We start from the raw sequence: 15,539 nt of genomic DNA on the forward strand, positions 1-15,539 counted from the left end.
AAGAGAAATAATATGGGCAAATTTTGGGGTATGACACTTCGCCACTGTAAGACTTCGACTGGCTTTTGCCTTTCTTCTTGTCGAACTTACCATCCTTTCGTAAGAGTTTTCCTTTAACGGCCAAACCTTCGCCAACAGTCGAAGGTTTATGCTCCTTTCGTTCATTCAAGTCCTTAGAGTACAAGGCTGATTGAACTTCTTCAAACGTCAGGGACTCCCTTCCATACAAGAGAGTTTCTTTGAAGTGAGCATGTGATCTAGGCAAAGAACACAATAGTAACAGCGCTTGATCTTCATCATCGATCTTCACATCAATATTTTCAAGATCAAGAATCAGCTTGTTGAACATATCCAACTGCTCAGCCAATACTTTGTCTTCAATCATCTTGAATGAATACAAAGCTTGCTTCAGGTAGAGTCGATTTACCAGCGATTTGGTCATATACAAACTTTCAAGTTTCACCCATAACCCTGATGCCGTCGTCTCCTTTGATACCTGTCGGAGAATCTTATCACCAAGGCTCAACAAAATTGCGCTGTGTGCTTTCTCGATCATAGTTGTCTTCTCCGCTGCCGTTAATGCAGCATTCATGGCTGCCTCTCCCTTCAACGCTTCCAAACAACCCTGTTGAACCAGTAGGGCTTTCATCTTCAAGCGCCACAGACCGAAATCATTCACTCCGGTGAATTTTTCAATCTCATACTTTGTTGACGGCATCTTCTCCACGCTCACCGCACCAATTTGTTGTGAAAAACGATACCAATAACAAAGTATAATAGGGAATTATAGGGGAGAAGAAGAACACAATAATTGGTTATAACCGTTATTCTTTTACTTTCTCTTAAAACAAGATTACAAGTTTACAAGAATAACAAATAACCTCTCTCACCCTAAATTAGGATTTGCAGCTTAGCAATGATGAGAGACTAGTATGCTATTTATAATAAAACCTAACATACTAACTAATGGGCTTTTTCCACAAGGCCCATTACACAAGCCAACTTAATAAACAAGCTAACTTAACAAATTAGGGTTTAAACACTAAAACCTAATTTAACATGCTAACAACCTTAGCATCTTCGACACAAGCATGTGAACAACCTTCGACATCATGCTTAACTCTGTCGAACCAAGAAGCTACCCTTCGGCCATACTAGAGTTCGATCCAATATCTCACAAGCATCCTAAGACAAAGGCGGTAAAACGGTGTGTCATACCCTCAACACCATAGTCGGAGGATTTGTCGGGGGCAACGAGACATGCTACGCTCGCAAAAGATACGTTGGTCAAGTCATGAGTATATAAGACCTCCCTGATATCACAAATACAAAAGCACTCGAATAAGATGTGTTCGACATCCATTCTCACAACGATGATCCTATGGTCATCACCATCGAATGCCAAGAATGAGAGATCAAAAGAGTCTTAGAACTCCTTTGAGAGAATGTGTCTCGACCCTGAAGACTTGAAGCCCTTCAAGGGATCATTGGTTGGATTCTCAAGAGAACATATCACGTGAAAGGCTTCCTCACCTTAAAGATCACATTTGGAGGGCAATAACATGCCAAAGAAATAAAATCTAAGTATTTAGTCATTGATGCCCCCATTCTCATTATGATTATTAGGCAACCGGTCTTTAACCGACTGGAAGCCTCTTTGTCTATCTTGTATCTATGTATGAAATATCTGTTCCCCAACGGGCAAGTGGGAGTCATTTGAGGAACTAGAAAATCGCTAGGAAGTGCTACGTAGAAAGCCTCAAGTTAAAGAAGACACACCTTACAGGCGTAAGGGCGAAAAATGCCATCCATAAGATAACATTTCCCGAAGAAGCTGGCGAAAGCAAGGAAGCTTCCTATCCATCCTCACAGTCCAGTGAAGCTTGAAAGCAAGAAGGAATCCCTTCTCCTTTGGAACTATCTAGGCAGTCATCCTGTTCCTGTTATTTATTCATGCAATTATTTTATCTTTTGTTATTTACCTAGTTGACATTTTCCCATACACGAATATTAAAACTCAGCCGATTGTAAGGACAAGTTCTTAGTTGAAATGCACTCTTTTTCCCATTGCACCTCCTGGGGAGAAAGAGTTTTTAATGAGTCATCTCATCCTTATTTATCTATGTTTATTCGTTATACCATGCCTATGCAAGAAATCCAGGTCTATAGAGACAAATAATTATATTTGTTAGATCCCTAAAGAGTGAATCCTTGTCGGTCATAGAGACAATTATATTTGCTAGATCCCTTAAGAGTGGATCCTTGTCGCCCATAGATGCAATTATACTTGCTGTATTTCTTACTGTCCATATAGGCAATTAAATTTGCTGGATCCCCAAATGGTGGATATTGTGGCACATAGAGACAATTATATTTGCAAGACCCCCCCAATGGTGGATCCTTGTCGTCCATAGACACAATTATATTTGCTAGATCCCCATATGGTGGATGCTTACCGCTCATAGAGGAAATTATATTTGGTGGGTCCTCCAAATGTGGATCCTTGCCACCCAAAGAGACAATTATATTTGCTGGATCTCCCAATGATGGATTCATGTCCCCCATATAGGGCAATTATATTTGCTAGATCCCTAAAGGGTGAATCTTTGCCGCCCATAGAGACAATTATATTTGTTGGATCCCCCAAGGATGGATCATTGCCACAACTTAAATCATTATTTTGATTCAAACCTTCGACTAATAAACTAAAAACATATTGTGTTAACCTTAATCAAATAACCCAATTATTCTTGCGTAAAAACACTTAAATACTCAAACCTAGAATGCACAACTATGTGATGAGAGTCAATTACAACAAATAAACCACATACTAAATTGCAAACGACAAAATAAATGAGTAGACCTATGAGGCAAACCAACTTCATGGATGTTTTTTAATGAGATTCTCCTTGAAAATGTGTACATCACACAACATCTTGGCTTTAATGATTCATAGCATACAAAAAAATTATACTAAATTCATTTGAATCCACAACTTTTTTATTTATTTTCGCATTCTAGTTCTCAGGAGAAGGGGTAAATAGACATCCGACTTTTAATTAAACTAAATCATCTAATTCAAATACTATTTAGTTGAAGATAATATCTTATCTCACTCATAGGTTTCTCACACACCATGTGTGTTGTCAAATTTGCCCTTATGTTTCCGGAGGTGTATCTCTGGAAATACTTTTATTTATTTATTTTAAGTTGATTTGTTCCGTAGATACATATACAAAACCTCTTTTTAACTGAATTATTTGAGAGTTTTCCCAAATGTTTTTAAAATATTTTCGTAAATGCATCTCCGTATAAAACCCAAATTTTGGAAAAAAAATATTTCCAAAAGTGTATCTTCAGAAACAAAGACATAAATGTAATTACGTCAGATGTCCAAAAGAACATTTTAGATTTATTAATAAATTTATTAATATACTACTACTTCCGATCCCATATATAAGAAAAGATTATCTTTTAAATATATTGAATAAATTATGTATTTGGACATCATATTATTCAGATACATTATTTATTCAATATACATCTCTTCGATGAGACAACAATATACATCTCTTCGATGAGACAAGAGGGAGTATCTCTTATCTATGAAAATAAAAATGGTTGTTACATGTTTTTTGTAATTTCTTTCTTAGAAAATAAAAATATCTTCTAATGTCACAAACCCCCACCTCTCTAAACGAACAGAGAGCGAAAGAAGGATTTTTGATAGTGAGAGAGACAATGGAGAAAGAGGAATTACGCAGAAGAAAGAATGAGCGATGCGAGAGAATCAAAATTGAGCACTGCATGTACCTACTGCACAGCAGAATGGATTGCGGTTTCTTTGATTTCAGGTATCATTCTTGATTTTCTATTTTTAGTTGAGTTGTGTGTTTTTTTCTTCTCACATTTTGTATATGTTAACATGAATGGCCATAAAATTTATGAAAATTCTGCTTCTATTTGTTCTTAATTTTTTGGCTATTTATGTTATAAGAATTTGTTGTTTGTATTAGTTAATTGAAGTGTTTATGGTTGTAGTTTTGTATAATAGAAGATGGTTACTTACTTGTTGGTTTTGAAATCTAGGGTTGTTGTGAGTTATTAGTGTTCTTCAGAGTTACTGCCTTGTGCTTTCTATCATACACATTTTCTTTGAGGGTGTTTGGTTACTCATTAATATTCACTGAGGTTGGGGTTGTCGATTTTTAGGAGGATTTGATGAGGAAGTAAATCATGTTTGCATTATTTAGGTAAGTTAACTTAACCACTTTATAAATTGCTTATTCAAAAATATATAAAATTCTTAAAGAATGAACCAATTCTAAATATATTTTCTAAGAGGAGAGATTGTTATACGGATCATCGCATTGAATTTTTTTTTTGTTAAAATTTGGGTTTGGATTTTGTCCGAGAGAAAAGACAGAGTTCAAAGAAGCATTTTTTAGATTGACGATTTGACGGAGGGTATGGCAGAGAAGATGTGAGGCAGAGAGAGGGGAGGAAGAGAGTGGCTACAGATTGGTGATGGTTAAGGCGGTGAGGATAAAGATGACTTGAGAGGTCCATGGCTTGACTGAGAATTTTCAACACATGGCGAAGCACAAATCAGTGGAGACCAAGGCGGCCAGCCATTTATGAAAGGGGCGGAGCAAAGTTAACAAAACTTTGATCTGACGATGATTAATAGATGACAATATTACCCTGTTGGCAAGTAAAAAAAATATTCAAAAATTAAGATTCAACGATATTTACAAGATTGTGCATCGATACACCGTGTACATTGTATGCTAGAGATCAAAGAAATAGATAAATAAAAAGATTGACCCAAAAAATCTCAATCCACGGTATTTTTTTCCGAAAAAGTACATAAAAAAATAGATAAAACAAATTTCCATAATATTTTATGTGACGGTTACCTCGTCCTTCTAGAAGAGTTCTACTCTTAAGACACCACAAATCTAAATCTTTTGCTATTTCTATGCTTTTGCTTTCTCTCGCTTTCTAGGGTTTCTGCTGTCATTTCAGATTCATACTCTCTTGCTGAAAGGTAATTCCTTTTCCATGCCTATGAGTATGTGTGTTCACAGTTTTTGCACGCAACATCGCGGCTTTATATTTTCTTAGTACAAGCATGGAATTCCTTCTTCCTTCAATGTCTCTTTTCCATATATTCTGATATTTATGTAGCATGATTTGGCCATCAGTGCAAAATTTCTATTTAATTTTTATTGCTCGATGTGATTGTCCTTGCGATATCAAGGTGTGCGGCTTCATCGGCCATATTTGGGTGCCATCTTCTGTTATATCACCATTAATGGCCAGGATTTATACCCTTGATGCGCGCGCGTGTAAACTATTATCAATTTCATTTTTCTTGCATTGGCTTGCCGAATTTTCAAATGGCATGATGTTTCATAAGTTGTATATTGTTCATCCGAAGCGCTATCTGTTAATCATGTTTTGATGGTTGGCAAATTTTCAACGTTTTATTTATCATATATTTTTCAGTGCTTTAATCATAAGACGGTCTGATTTTTATAAGAAATTGATTTCAACTCATTAATGCGCAATTTTCCTTGCATTACCAAACAATTAATCTATATTTGGTGAAGAACTAGTTTTTTTAAAAATGTTTCTTCATGGTGACCATACTTGTGAAGATTTCCAGTTTATGTTTTGATATCACTATTGCTGGCATTGAGCTTTAGCTGTTCTGCCGTTATTGAATGACCACTTTTGCTTGCAATCAGGATCTTATACTTGAGAAAATGTCTAAAGTGAAAACCAATTTGGATTTAATCCAATGGCTCGGATATGACATGTCAATTAAAGTTTTCTCCTATTTGGATAATCCTGGTGATCTTGTTCGTGCATCTGCTGTTTCTAGTTCTTGGAATGATTTTGGTAAGCTATTTGTTTTTTATTGCTTGCAGTGCTAGGATTTTATCATTTGTATCTTTATTAGTTTAAATGTTTATTCATTTGGAAGGTTTTTATGTATGCTATATTAAGTTTGCGAGTTTTAATGGCATGCTTCTGAAAGTGAATTTCTCTAATGCTAAATTGTCCTGTAAATTTTATGTCACTTGTTTCTCCAAACCAGTGAGTAGTTCAATGTTCTCTGGCTTTATTTTGCTGTTCAAGTAGTAATAATATGAAAACGAAATATTTTGCAGTTATTGAAAATGGTCTCTGCAAGCAACTTTGCTTGAAAATGATTCCTGAAATATCTGCTGTTGTTCGAAGCATTGAGGTCGACAACATGATTGAATCTGATGGTGACAAGCTGGGGTATTATTATACAACAAAACAGGAGCGTCTTAATAGAAATCATAGAGTCTATGCACTCCTAGCTTTTGGTCTCATTCCTATCGATGACAGCTGCATCTCACAAGCCATATGTGCATCCAGCACGAATGATCACATAAGAGAAAGCCTTACAAATACATTGGATCCTAGGGATAGTACTGAACATGGCCCATCATATTGGTCAAGTATTGGGCAAAGGGATCCTTCTGTTACCGAGACTTTGCTTTATCGCCTCTTTTCCAAGATATGTCTTGTCACAGAGATTAATGTCCAACCATTCCAAGGTTAGCCCCGTAGATATGTTGATGTATTGTGTATCTCAATTTGAATTGAAAAATAGGTTATGCTGAGGATTCCAAACTTTTGCTTCTGCTGACATAAAATTTGTATTTCTTGTCAGATTATATTAATGATGGCTTTCCTATATATTCAGCTAAAGCTATCCGATTTAGGTTGGGCCGGGAAAGAGACCCCATGGAAATAGATTCAAAGTTTGTTGTTTTACATGATGAAATGACTTTTAGTAGACATATGATATGGACTTATACTTCGCCAGTATTTTCAATGTCTCAGGTTAGTTCTACTATGAACATATGCGGGGTGGTGGTTGACTATCCATTCTAAATACCATTATCTAGTTTTGTTCAATTTTTGAATGAAATTTTACATGCAGTTTTTTTGGATAATGCTAATTGGCTCTGATAAAGTATAAGTTAAAAACAGTTAATTGATTGGGTGGTTAATAAGAGTATGAACTAAGCTTAAAATAGTAAATAGTAGAACTCACACGACACTGTCGACACATACAGAGCGGCTCTATGCCACCAAACTTCCCTCAGTTCTGTGCTATGTCATGACAAGAGAGGGTTCAGTAGGTGCAACCGAGCAGTTAATTGAAATCATCTAAGCTTCTGCAGAGAATACTGTTTGGCTTATTTAAGCGGTATAATACGATTCAAATATCTGGAAGTGTCCAAGAGGGGTACAATACGATTTAGATTAGATGTTTTACAAACATGTGGCAGCCATTTTCTCCACTGCAGTGATGCTTAGGAAAAAATATTTAGAATAACAATATTAACAAAAGACAAACAATGGATAAAGAAATGGAGATTGTTTAGATGGATTTCTAAATGGAAGAAGCACTTTATGAAGGTTAAGGCAACAATCAGATCTTGGTTCGTTAATTCAATTTTGAAGGTATTGGTAGCCTGGTAGGGCAGAGTAGTTGGTTGGAATAGTAAACTAGTTTGGTGTTTAAAACTGATAGTTATAGGTACTTAGCTCAATTAGTAGCAGAGGGGTAGAAGAGATCATTCAAGTTTGTTTGTTTTTGGATAAAGAGCCAAAAGACAGAACAATTTATTTTGAATTCTTTATCTTTTTTGGTTGAGATTTGATAAGCACATTCTCTTCTTTTCCCTTTAGATATTTTAAGTTCTTTCTCGTGTGGATATCTAATGATATCTTGGTAATTACTTACTCATGATACAAAGTTATTTTTGAGGCGGTGCGGTTTCTCATCTCTCTGTACCTTCTTAAAATAACTAGCATTGTTTTGAAATTTTACCCTTTTGAACTGCATTTTTTAGCTTACAATATTCTATGCTTGTTTATGAAATTTGAAATGCATCGGCGGCATATTGTACAGGAAAACAAGTTGCAACATTTCAAGCTACCTGAACCTGTTCTGTGCAGTGGAGGTTTTCTGCTTGTGGAGCTGTTGGGAAGTGTTCAAAAAAATGAAGATGTTAATTTATTCTACATATGGTATGTTTCTCAAATCTCATCTCTTCCTCTCACATGCATACAAATGAATTAATGTCGTTTGGGTCAAATATTGACTGAAGAAGAGCATTATTGCCAATTTAAATGGAATTGATGATTAGTTGGTCATTGATGGATTTCACAAATCCAGATTGATGAAATGTGTATATTATTCAATAGAAATGATGAGGATAGAAGCTCTACAATGTCCAGAGTCAGAGACTCCTTGTTAGTAGACCAGCTGTTAGTACTTAGTAGGGTGTATGTAGGAAAGGGTAAAAGTAAGAGTTAAGCTTGTAACTAGAACTATTACAGTTACAACTGACGAGTAACTAATTCTGTTAGTAAAACAGAATTAGTTACAGCAATTGGAATTGTAACATGTGAGTAAGAGTAACTAATTCTGTTAGTAAAACAAAATTAGTTTTAGTAAGTGGAACTTTAACAAATTCTGTTAGTAGAACAGAACTATAAATAGTAATTTGAGGGAAGAGTGAGTCAGTTTTTGAAATCTATTGTAATTGGAGAGTGACTTTCTCGAGTCAGCCAGTTTATTGCATACTCTGAGTTCTTTTAGATATCTCTCCTAACCAATTCAATAGCAATAGTCATGAAGGCCTCCTGCTAAAGCTACAGCCCTGTCCTCAAGGTTGACATTAGGGAACTGTCTTTGTAGCAACTCTTGATCCTCCCAGGTGGTGTCGTATGTGCCGCTCTTGCCCTTCCATTTGGCTAGTCACTGCCTTACATGCTGTCAAACCTTTTGGATTTCTCTGGAGGCCAGCACCTCTTTAGATTCTTCCATCTCATCTAACAACCTTCAGGGATAGAGGCTTCAACTTCATAATTCCCAATTATTTTAACGGTGATATGTGAAAGATCATTCATATGCATGTCTCTTTTTCACATACCAACATTTTCATCTTCTATGACATTAAGGGTGGTAATTAACGAGGGAGTTAAAGATCTTAAATCTGTTAAGAATTTTTTTTGTAATATAATTCTTTTAATTCAGTCAGATGTATATTTAGATTTTCATTCTTAATTAAAATATTTTGTAACTGATGTTCATATTTCATTTAATTATAATATACTATGCATTAGTGTCGGTGTCCTTTGTTTTTACATTAACAATGTCGACGTGTCAGTGTAGTGTCCGGTGTCCATGTCAAAGTCCATGCTTCTTAGCCTAGAACTACACTTCATAGTTTCTTCCACTTCACCTTCCTTCAATTCAAACAGGGTTTCATCATCTCCCAACACCACCAATTACAACTGTTTTTTATTTTGCACATTGGTATATTGGGTGATATTGCTCCCCATATCTAAAACATAATTCCCGTGCTCTTCGATCCATCAATTCAGAATATGTAAGATTTTTTATCCGTCTATTCTGTTTGTTGTTGCCTCCTCTCCGTCCTTCTTCCTTGTTTATTTGAAGTGGGTTAAAGCTGGACCCTTGGGCATTTACAAATAGAATGGAATGAAAATTGGGTCCATCGCATTTGGGCTGGTTACCCATACTTGGTCCAGAATCTAAACTTCCTCTAATTGCTCCCTGTTGATAACCTGACCCATATCGTCATTGAACATTTGGAAATATTGTAATGATACTATTTTCTCTAGTAATATTCTGACTGGAGGAAATGGGAGACATTCCAACTAGGTTTACATCTCAAACTTATCACTGACACTTACACTTGTTATTTGCATTCTATTTGTGTCGAACTTTAGTGTCCATCAAACACATTCACAGTATGATATCACACTTGAAGTAAAAAACTGTCATCTTTGCTTGTATGTTATTCTGATATGATAAATTGGATTACTGTGGTGCAGCATCTCCCATGTTAAAGTCGGTGGACGAATACTTTTTCCAGAATTCGTCACGAGATGAGGAGGATTCCACAGATGGAAGCTGTAGCTTGAAATATTTCCCTCAGAAGTGGATGATTAAATTGGAGTGTAAGAAATATATGGCTGAACTAAATTGTTTTTACAGTGGCACTTTCAATGATTTTACTATTTTTAGCAAATTGTGTTAAATGACATTAGTGATTTGAATTTACTATAGCATCGATTACATTATGAATTTGTTTAAATAAATAAAATTTCTTACTTGATGCTAGATACCAAGTTGTTTTATTTTTCCCTTTTAACTGTTTAAGCACATATTAGTTTTGCCTCAAGCTAAAAATATGAATGCCACTCATCAAAAAATGTTGGTATCTTTGCAAATTTAGCATTCACCTTCTTTGAGATATGTGATAAATAGCATACACATATTTGTAGTTTTTAAGCACTTATTTTATTTTACTTTTGAAATCTTAGTATGAAGCCTTGCAATTCAAAGAGACTAATTTCACTGTTCATTTACGGAATTCTGTTTAATTTTAAAGTCAGAGCAAAATTATATATAACTTAACGCATAAATTTTTGCACTTAGCGGGATTTGAAGAGATATTGAGAGGAGCAAACTCTCAGGACTAAATCCATAGAGAACGTAAATTCTTATTGTTGTATAAATTGAGTATATCCTCTGCGCCCAACTGTAAAGACTAATCTTCGAGCCGAGAAGGATCATAATAGACGGTAAAGCTCTCTCTCAAGAAGTTTAACAATGTTGCATGTTTAGGATTAAGTTCAATCCCGGAATCTCTGATTAAGCTGGAAGAGACACCTATCATCTCAACCAAGTATTTTCCGGATAGCACTAAGTTTTTTTTACCCCTTAGTTATACAATGTGATTTAATAAAGTTATAATATATAATATTTGGTTGACATTATGTATGATATCTTTTTAAATCTTTGGAATTTAAGGAAACAAAAATTTTTTTTTCAACAAAGTCAGATTGAGATCACTTTCTTTTCGTGTTGTAAAAATAAATAAATTTGAACAAGGTTAGATTGGGAGCAAATTTTTTTTTTTTTTAACAATGCCAGAGATGGAATTACTCGAGACATGACAAAGTGGTTTATACCTCTGTATTTCCATCAGTTTAGTTTATTAACCTAACACTCTTTATTAAATAAATGAATTACATAGCTTTAATAGGAGTCTTTGACTTGCATATCACTTTTCTGAAAATTTATTTCCTAATTACCATCTTTTAAAATTTAATTTTCAATATATTAATTTTTTTGATTTTTTTAAAAAAATTAAAAATCCCTTCCTACAAGACAAATGGTGGAAGGTGTCAGTCCCACAAAGGGGTTTGTCATCTGCAATGAAGCAATTTGGAATGTTAAGATTAAGAAGGTTTTTTTTTTTTTAAACAAGGCTTCTTGTCTAAAGGTGGTAGGATGTTGTACTAGCATGATTTTCTAATACTCATTTCGAACTCAACAGTTATTGATGTCCAATAGAGTTTTTTTGGGCAGCTTAAGTGTATGGAGAGGACTTCCTGTGTCTCTGTAGCCTATCTTGCCCCAGTCTTTCGGTTCTTTGAAGAGATTCACCTCAATACGAGTTTTGAAGCAGTTTTGTCATGATATGATCTTGAGACAACTTGCCCCAATATTCAGATGCTTGAAGCGACTTGCCCCAGATTAATCAACTCTTAGAACGATTTACCGAGCCTTGAAGTGATTTTCTCCAGATTGACTGAGATTTGGAGGGATTTTCCCCTGACCAACAGTGTATTTAGACGATTTTCCCCTAGTCTATAGAGTCCTTAGGTGGTTTTCTCTAGATTGCATCCTCTACGAATGATCAAATTCTTTATTGTTTGTACATTGGTTGAAACTTCCTTAATGCTAAGTGTTGAAAATAAAATTGTTATTTTAAGAATGATAGTTCTAATGTGGGATTCAGTGAATGGATCAACGGTCCGACACAATGTTAGTCAAGACAATGGTAATGAAAGAGAATAATACAAACGAAAATGATAATATACCACAATTATTTTTAACATTTAAAAAAAATGAATTTTTATGGATTAGTCACACTTAATTTTTTAACTAATTTAATTGATAATTTATGTTTAAAAAATACAATTTTTTATTTATTTTGGAAAGATGTAAAAAGATGATAATATAAGACAACTATTTTTAACATTTAACAAGGGAACCCTTTTCATCATATATGCACAGGAGCAGATCATCATAACATTTGATGCCAACAAAGACTCAAAACTATTACAACAAATCATTCTCTACAACATTTACACCTTCAACAATTAGGCACTATTTTTCACTATCCTAATTCCTTAAAATACACATTAGAAAAAAAGAACACTCACACCTACACAAAAGTAGGGGCAATCATCACAGAAGATCCAAGGTTATTTGATCTCAAAATCCAACATTTTTTTCTTCAACAATCCTTTCCCCAATGATATTTAATCCGAAAACATTAAAAAAAAATTGCACAAAAATTTACATTTTCTTTTACAAAAATGCTTAATTAAAAAAAACACTATTGAGTATGAATAAGCTAAAATTGTTTCAACTTATGTGCTAACTCCTTAGGACAAATCACTGCCCCATCTATGCAAAGACCACCTTTGGTGTGTGTGCAATCAATTTGGGCCAAAGAAAATTTAATATTAATGGGCCCATTGGGCTTCTCAATGACAAAGTCTCCAGCATGGTAATAGGCCCATTCCCCTGGCCCATTCAAATAGCACTGCGAGAGCGAATTTTGACCGTCGGATGTCGATAGTTGAAACCTAATGGGCTTTGTGTTCCAACCATGTACTTGTTCAAGATTGCATACTCTTCGGCCCAATCTCTTTATGGGCTTTCCCAATTGAAGTTTGAAAAATAAACTATAATTCCCTTTTGGAAACTCAAATTCTAGTTCCCCTGATGCTTCCACCCACCACATTTGTTGAAGATATGCAACACTTTTAAACCTGCATGTTCATTAAACACTTTATTATTAATCTGTAAATTTTAATTCAATTGACAAAAATGATATTATTATGTTGAACGTCATCATCAGAATTTAAATTATGATACTCGTAATTATGTATGAGTTTCTATCGATTGTTACCACTTTGTTTACCGACAAAAATAAATTTATTATTTAACTTTTTAAAAAAAGTGATTTTTTTTAGTTAATGGTTTAACTAATATTTATGAGCACTTTTACCTAAAAATAGGTCATTTTCAATGAGCTACTTGATTGCACTTTTGTTCTTTTATTATCTTGTAGATAGGAATGGCTGACTAGGATAAACTAGTTGGCAATAGACTTTTAATAATATTTAATTGAATACACAGAAGACTTTTTAACTAATGTAACATTTTCTATTTGCAAGTTGCTTGCACTTTTTGTTCCTTTTTTCTTTAATTACATTTAATATATGAATGCTGACTAAGCTAGAGGAAAAAAATAGGTAAAGCAAGTTGTCAAGAATTTTAATATTAAAAAGTTAGAGTGCCACATATATTTTTGCTATGTGCCAAGAATATTAATTTTCCTCAAAAGAAAATTACTTAATAGTATTTTTTAATTAATATATAATATATTTATTTATATATAATTGAAGAGCTAATAAATTTCAAATAAAAAAACCATGATGAGCAACAAAAAAAACCATTTTAATTTTGTTAAATTATATATTCTCAAAAGAAATAGTGAAGATATGTATCAATGAAAACATAAATTTTTTTGAATGATGGAAAATCTCTCTTATTCTATATTTTTTTAAAAAGTCATTATATAAATTGATATTTTAATTGTAATTTGCTTCATACACAATAATTTAAAGAAAAACATAACATATATTAATGTCAAAACAAAATAAAATTAAAATAAACTATGTTTTATTATTTTTAATTTTCTTTCCATTAAAATATAATATTGTTTATATTTATTTATATATTTTTTATCTATTTTTCATTATTTAATTTTTCTTTCATACTATCAAACAAAGTAATATAAAAAAGTATTTGCACCAACCCTCACCTTGATTCCCCAGTAGGGATATAATTCCAATATCTTCTATCCTCAATCCCAGTTATCTTCAAAGATTTTGATGAAATCAACAAACAAACTTGTCCACTACATCTATCCAACCAAACTTCCTAAATAATAACCATAAACAAACAAATTAATACTTTTCAAAACAATATTATAAAAATAATAATTCAACTGCAATTATATCTGCAATATTAATTTTTTTAAATTATAATAAAAAAATAATATAATCCAAATTATCAATAAAATTGTAATATCAAAAAACAAAAGCAATAAATAAAATTTGATATCTCAGATCCACTACTAATCAAGAGTTTTGAGTAACTTACTTTTGTGCCCTCATCAAATAAATTGGGTTGAGATAGTTTAGCATAGATCTTTTTCTTGGTCATGGAACAAACTTTTTCTTCCCCAATAATTTTGTTGACTAGAAACTTATAGCTTTGTGGCAACTTAGATTCCCATACATAATCATCAGAGGAAGCTCTATGAAAAGTTTTATTAACTCTAGCCAATTTACAAATCTCTTGAGGATCCATCTTCATCATAATGGAAGAGATGCAACTTTCTGGAATATCATCAAGACAAGTCTTGGAAGAAGAAAAATATCCATCATGATCTTCATTAATTGTAGAAATACCAGCCCCCATATCAATGAAAAAAATTATAAGAATTTGAAGAATTATGAGATGAAAGTTTAAGGAGAGAAATTGTTAGAGAGAAGGTGGTTCAATAAAAGGTAGTTGTGTTATGGCACAAAACAAAGAACATGTTTTGGCTTTAAAGAAAGACACAAACAAGTGTGGTGGGGATCTTGTGGGAAAAGGTTTTGTGGGAAGTTTCCAACCAAAAAAGAATTAGTAATCGAAGTGGACGTGTACATGAGTGTGCATGGAATATAATATATGGTTTTTGTGAGGTAATAATTATTTTATGGTATTATATATATTTATTCTAATGGCTCATTTGTGGATATTATGGGCCCTTTAATTTCATTTCCTCCACGTATACATGATGTATTTCTTTCTTTTTTTTCTTCTTCTAAAAAAGAAAGTTCTTGTGGATATATATAAAAGTTGGATTGATGTAGTTTTTTTATTTATTTTATAGAATAATGCTAATTGCAATTAAGAATATTTTTTTTACAATATTTAAGTAATTTTTAATTTATTCAACAAATAATTTTAAATAAATATGACACATTTATGTCTTATGTTCAAATATTCTAGATTTAAGGTTATATATATATATATATATATATATATATATATATATATATATATATATATATATATATATATATATATATATATATATATATATATATATATATATATATATATATATATATATATATATATATATATATATATATATATATATATAAATTTTTTATATAATTATTTGTATTTTTCCTATATTATCTCTATTTATATATTATATTATTTTATTTATTTTTATTATTTGATAATTTTGTTGGTTTTGATGATGACAACACCTTATGTCAAACTGCATTATGAGAAGTCTTTACCT

At 32.8% G+C, this 15,539-nt stretch overlaps 2 protein-coding genes across 5 annotated transcripts; one reads left to right on the plus strand and one right to left on the minus strand.

The window, feature by feature from the left end:
* Window positions 1-3,591: 3,591 nt before the first annotated feature.
* Window positions 3,592-10,813, plus strand: LOC131653167 (F-box protein At4g00755-like). 4 transcript variants are annotated; one of them, XM_058923258.1, is made up of 7 exons: window positions 3,592-3,854; window positions 4,090-5,050; window positions 5,754-5,907; window positions 6,180-6,596; window positions 6,713-6,885; window positions 7,964-8,082; window positions 9,919-10,813. In XM_058923258.1, exons 3-7 carry the CDS (start codon window positions 5,772-5,774, stop codon window positions 9,974-9,976), a joined length of 903 nt encoding a protein of 300 aa, XP_058779241.1. In that variant the 5' UTR covers window positions 3,592-3,854; window positions 4,090-5,050; window positions 5,754-5,771; the 3' UTR covers window positions 9,977-10,813. The 4 variants fall into 4 exon arrangements, with proteins under 4 accessions (XP_058779241.1, XP_058779240.1, XP_058779239.1 ...); XM_058923257.1 differs by lacking the exon at window positions 4,090-5,050 and having other exon boundaries at window positions 3,594-3,854; XM_058923256.1 differs by lacking the exons at window positions 3,592-3,854; window positions 4,090-5,050 and having other exon boundaries at window positions 5,133-5,907; window positions 6,746-6,885.
* A 1,289-nt stretch (window positions 10,814-12,102) lies between these two features.
* On the minus strand, window positions 12,103-14,877 carry LOC131647585 (F-box protein PP2-A13-like). Its single transcript, XM_058917465.1, has 3 exons — window positions 14,336-14,877; window positions 13,995-14,113; window positions 12,103-12,936 (listed from the first exon to the last, which is right to left on the minus strand). Exons 1-3 carry the CDS (start codon window positions 14,654-14,656, stop codon window positions 12,516-12,518), a joined length of 861 nt encoding a protein of 286 aa, XP_058773448.1. The 5' UTR covers window positions 14,657-14,877; the 3' UTR covers window positions 12,103-12,515.
* Window positions 14,878-15,539: the final 662 nt, after the last annotated feature.

Source organism: Vicia villosa, linkage group LG2 (genome assembly GCF_029867415.1).
Source record: "Vicia villosa cultivar HV-30 ecotype Madison, WI linkage group LG2, Vvil1.0, whole genome shotgun sequence".
NCBI lineage: Eukaryota > Viridiplantae > Streptophyta > Magnoliopsida > Fabales > Fabaceae > Vicia > Vicia villosa.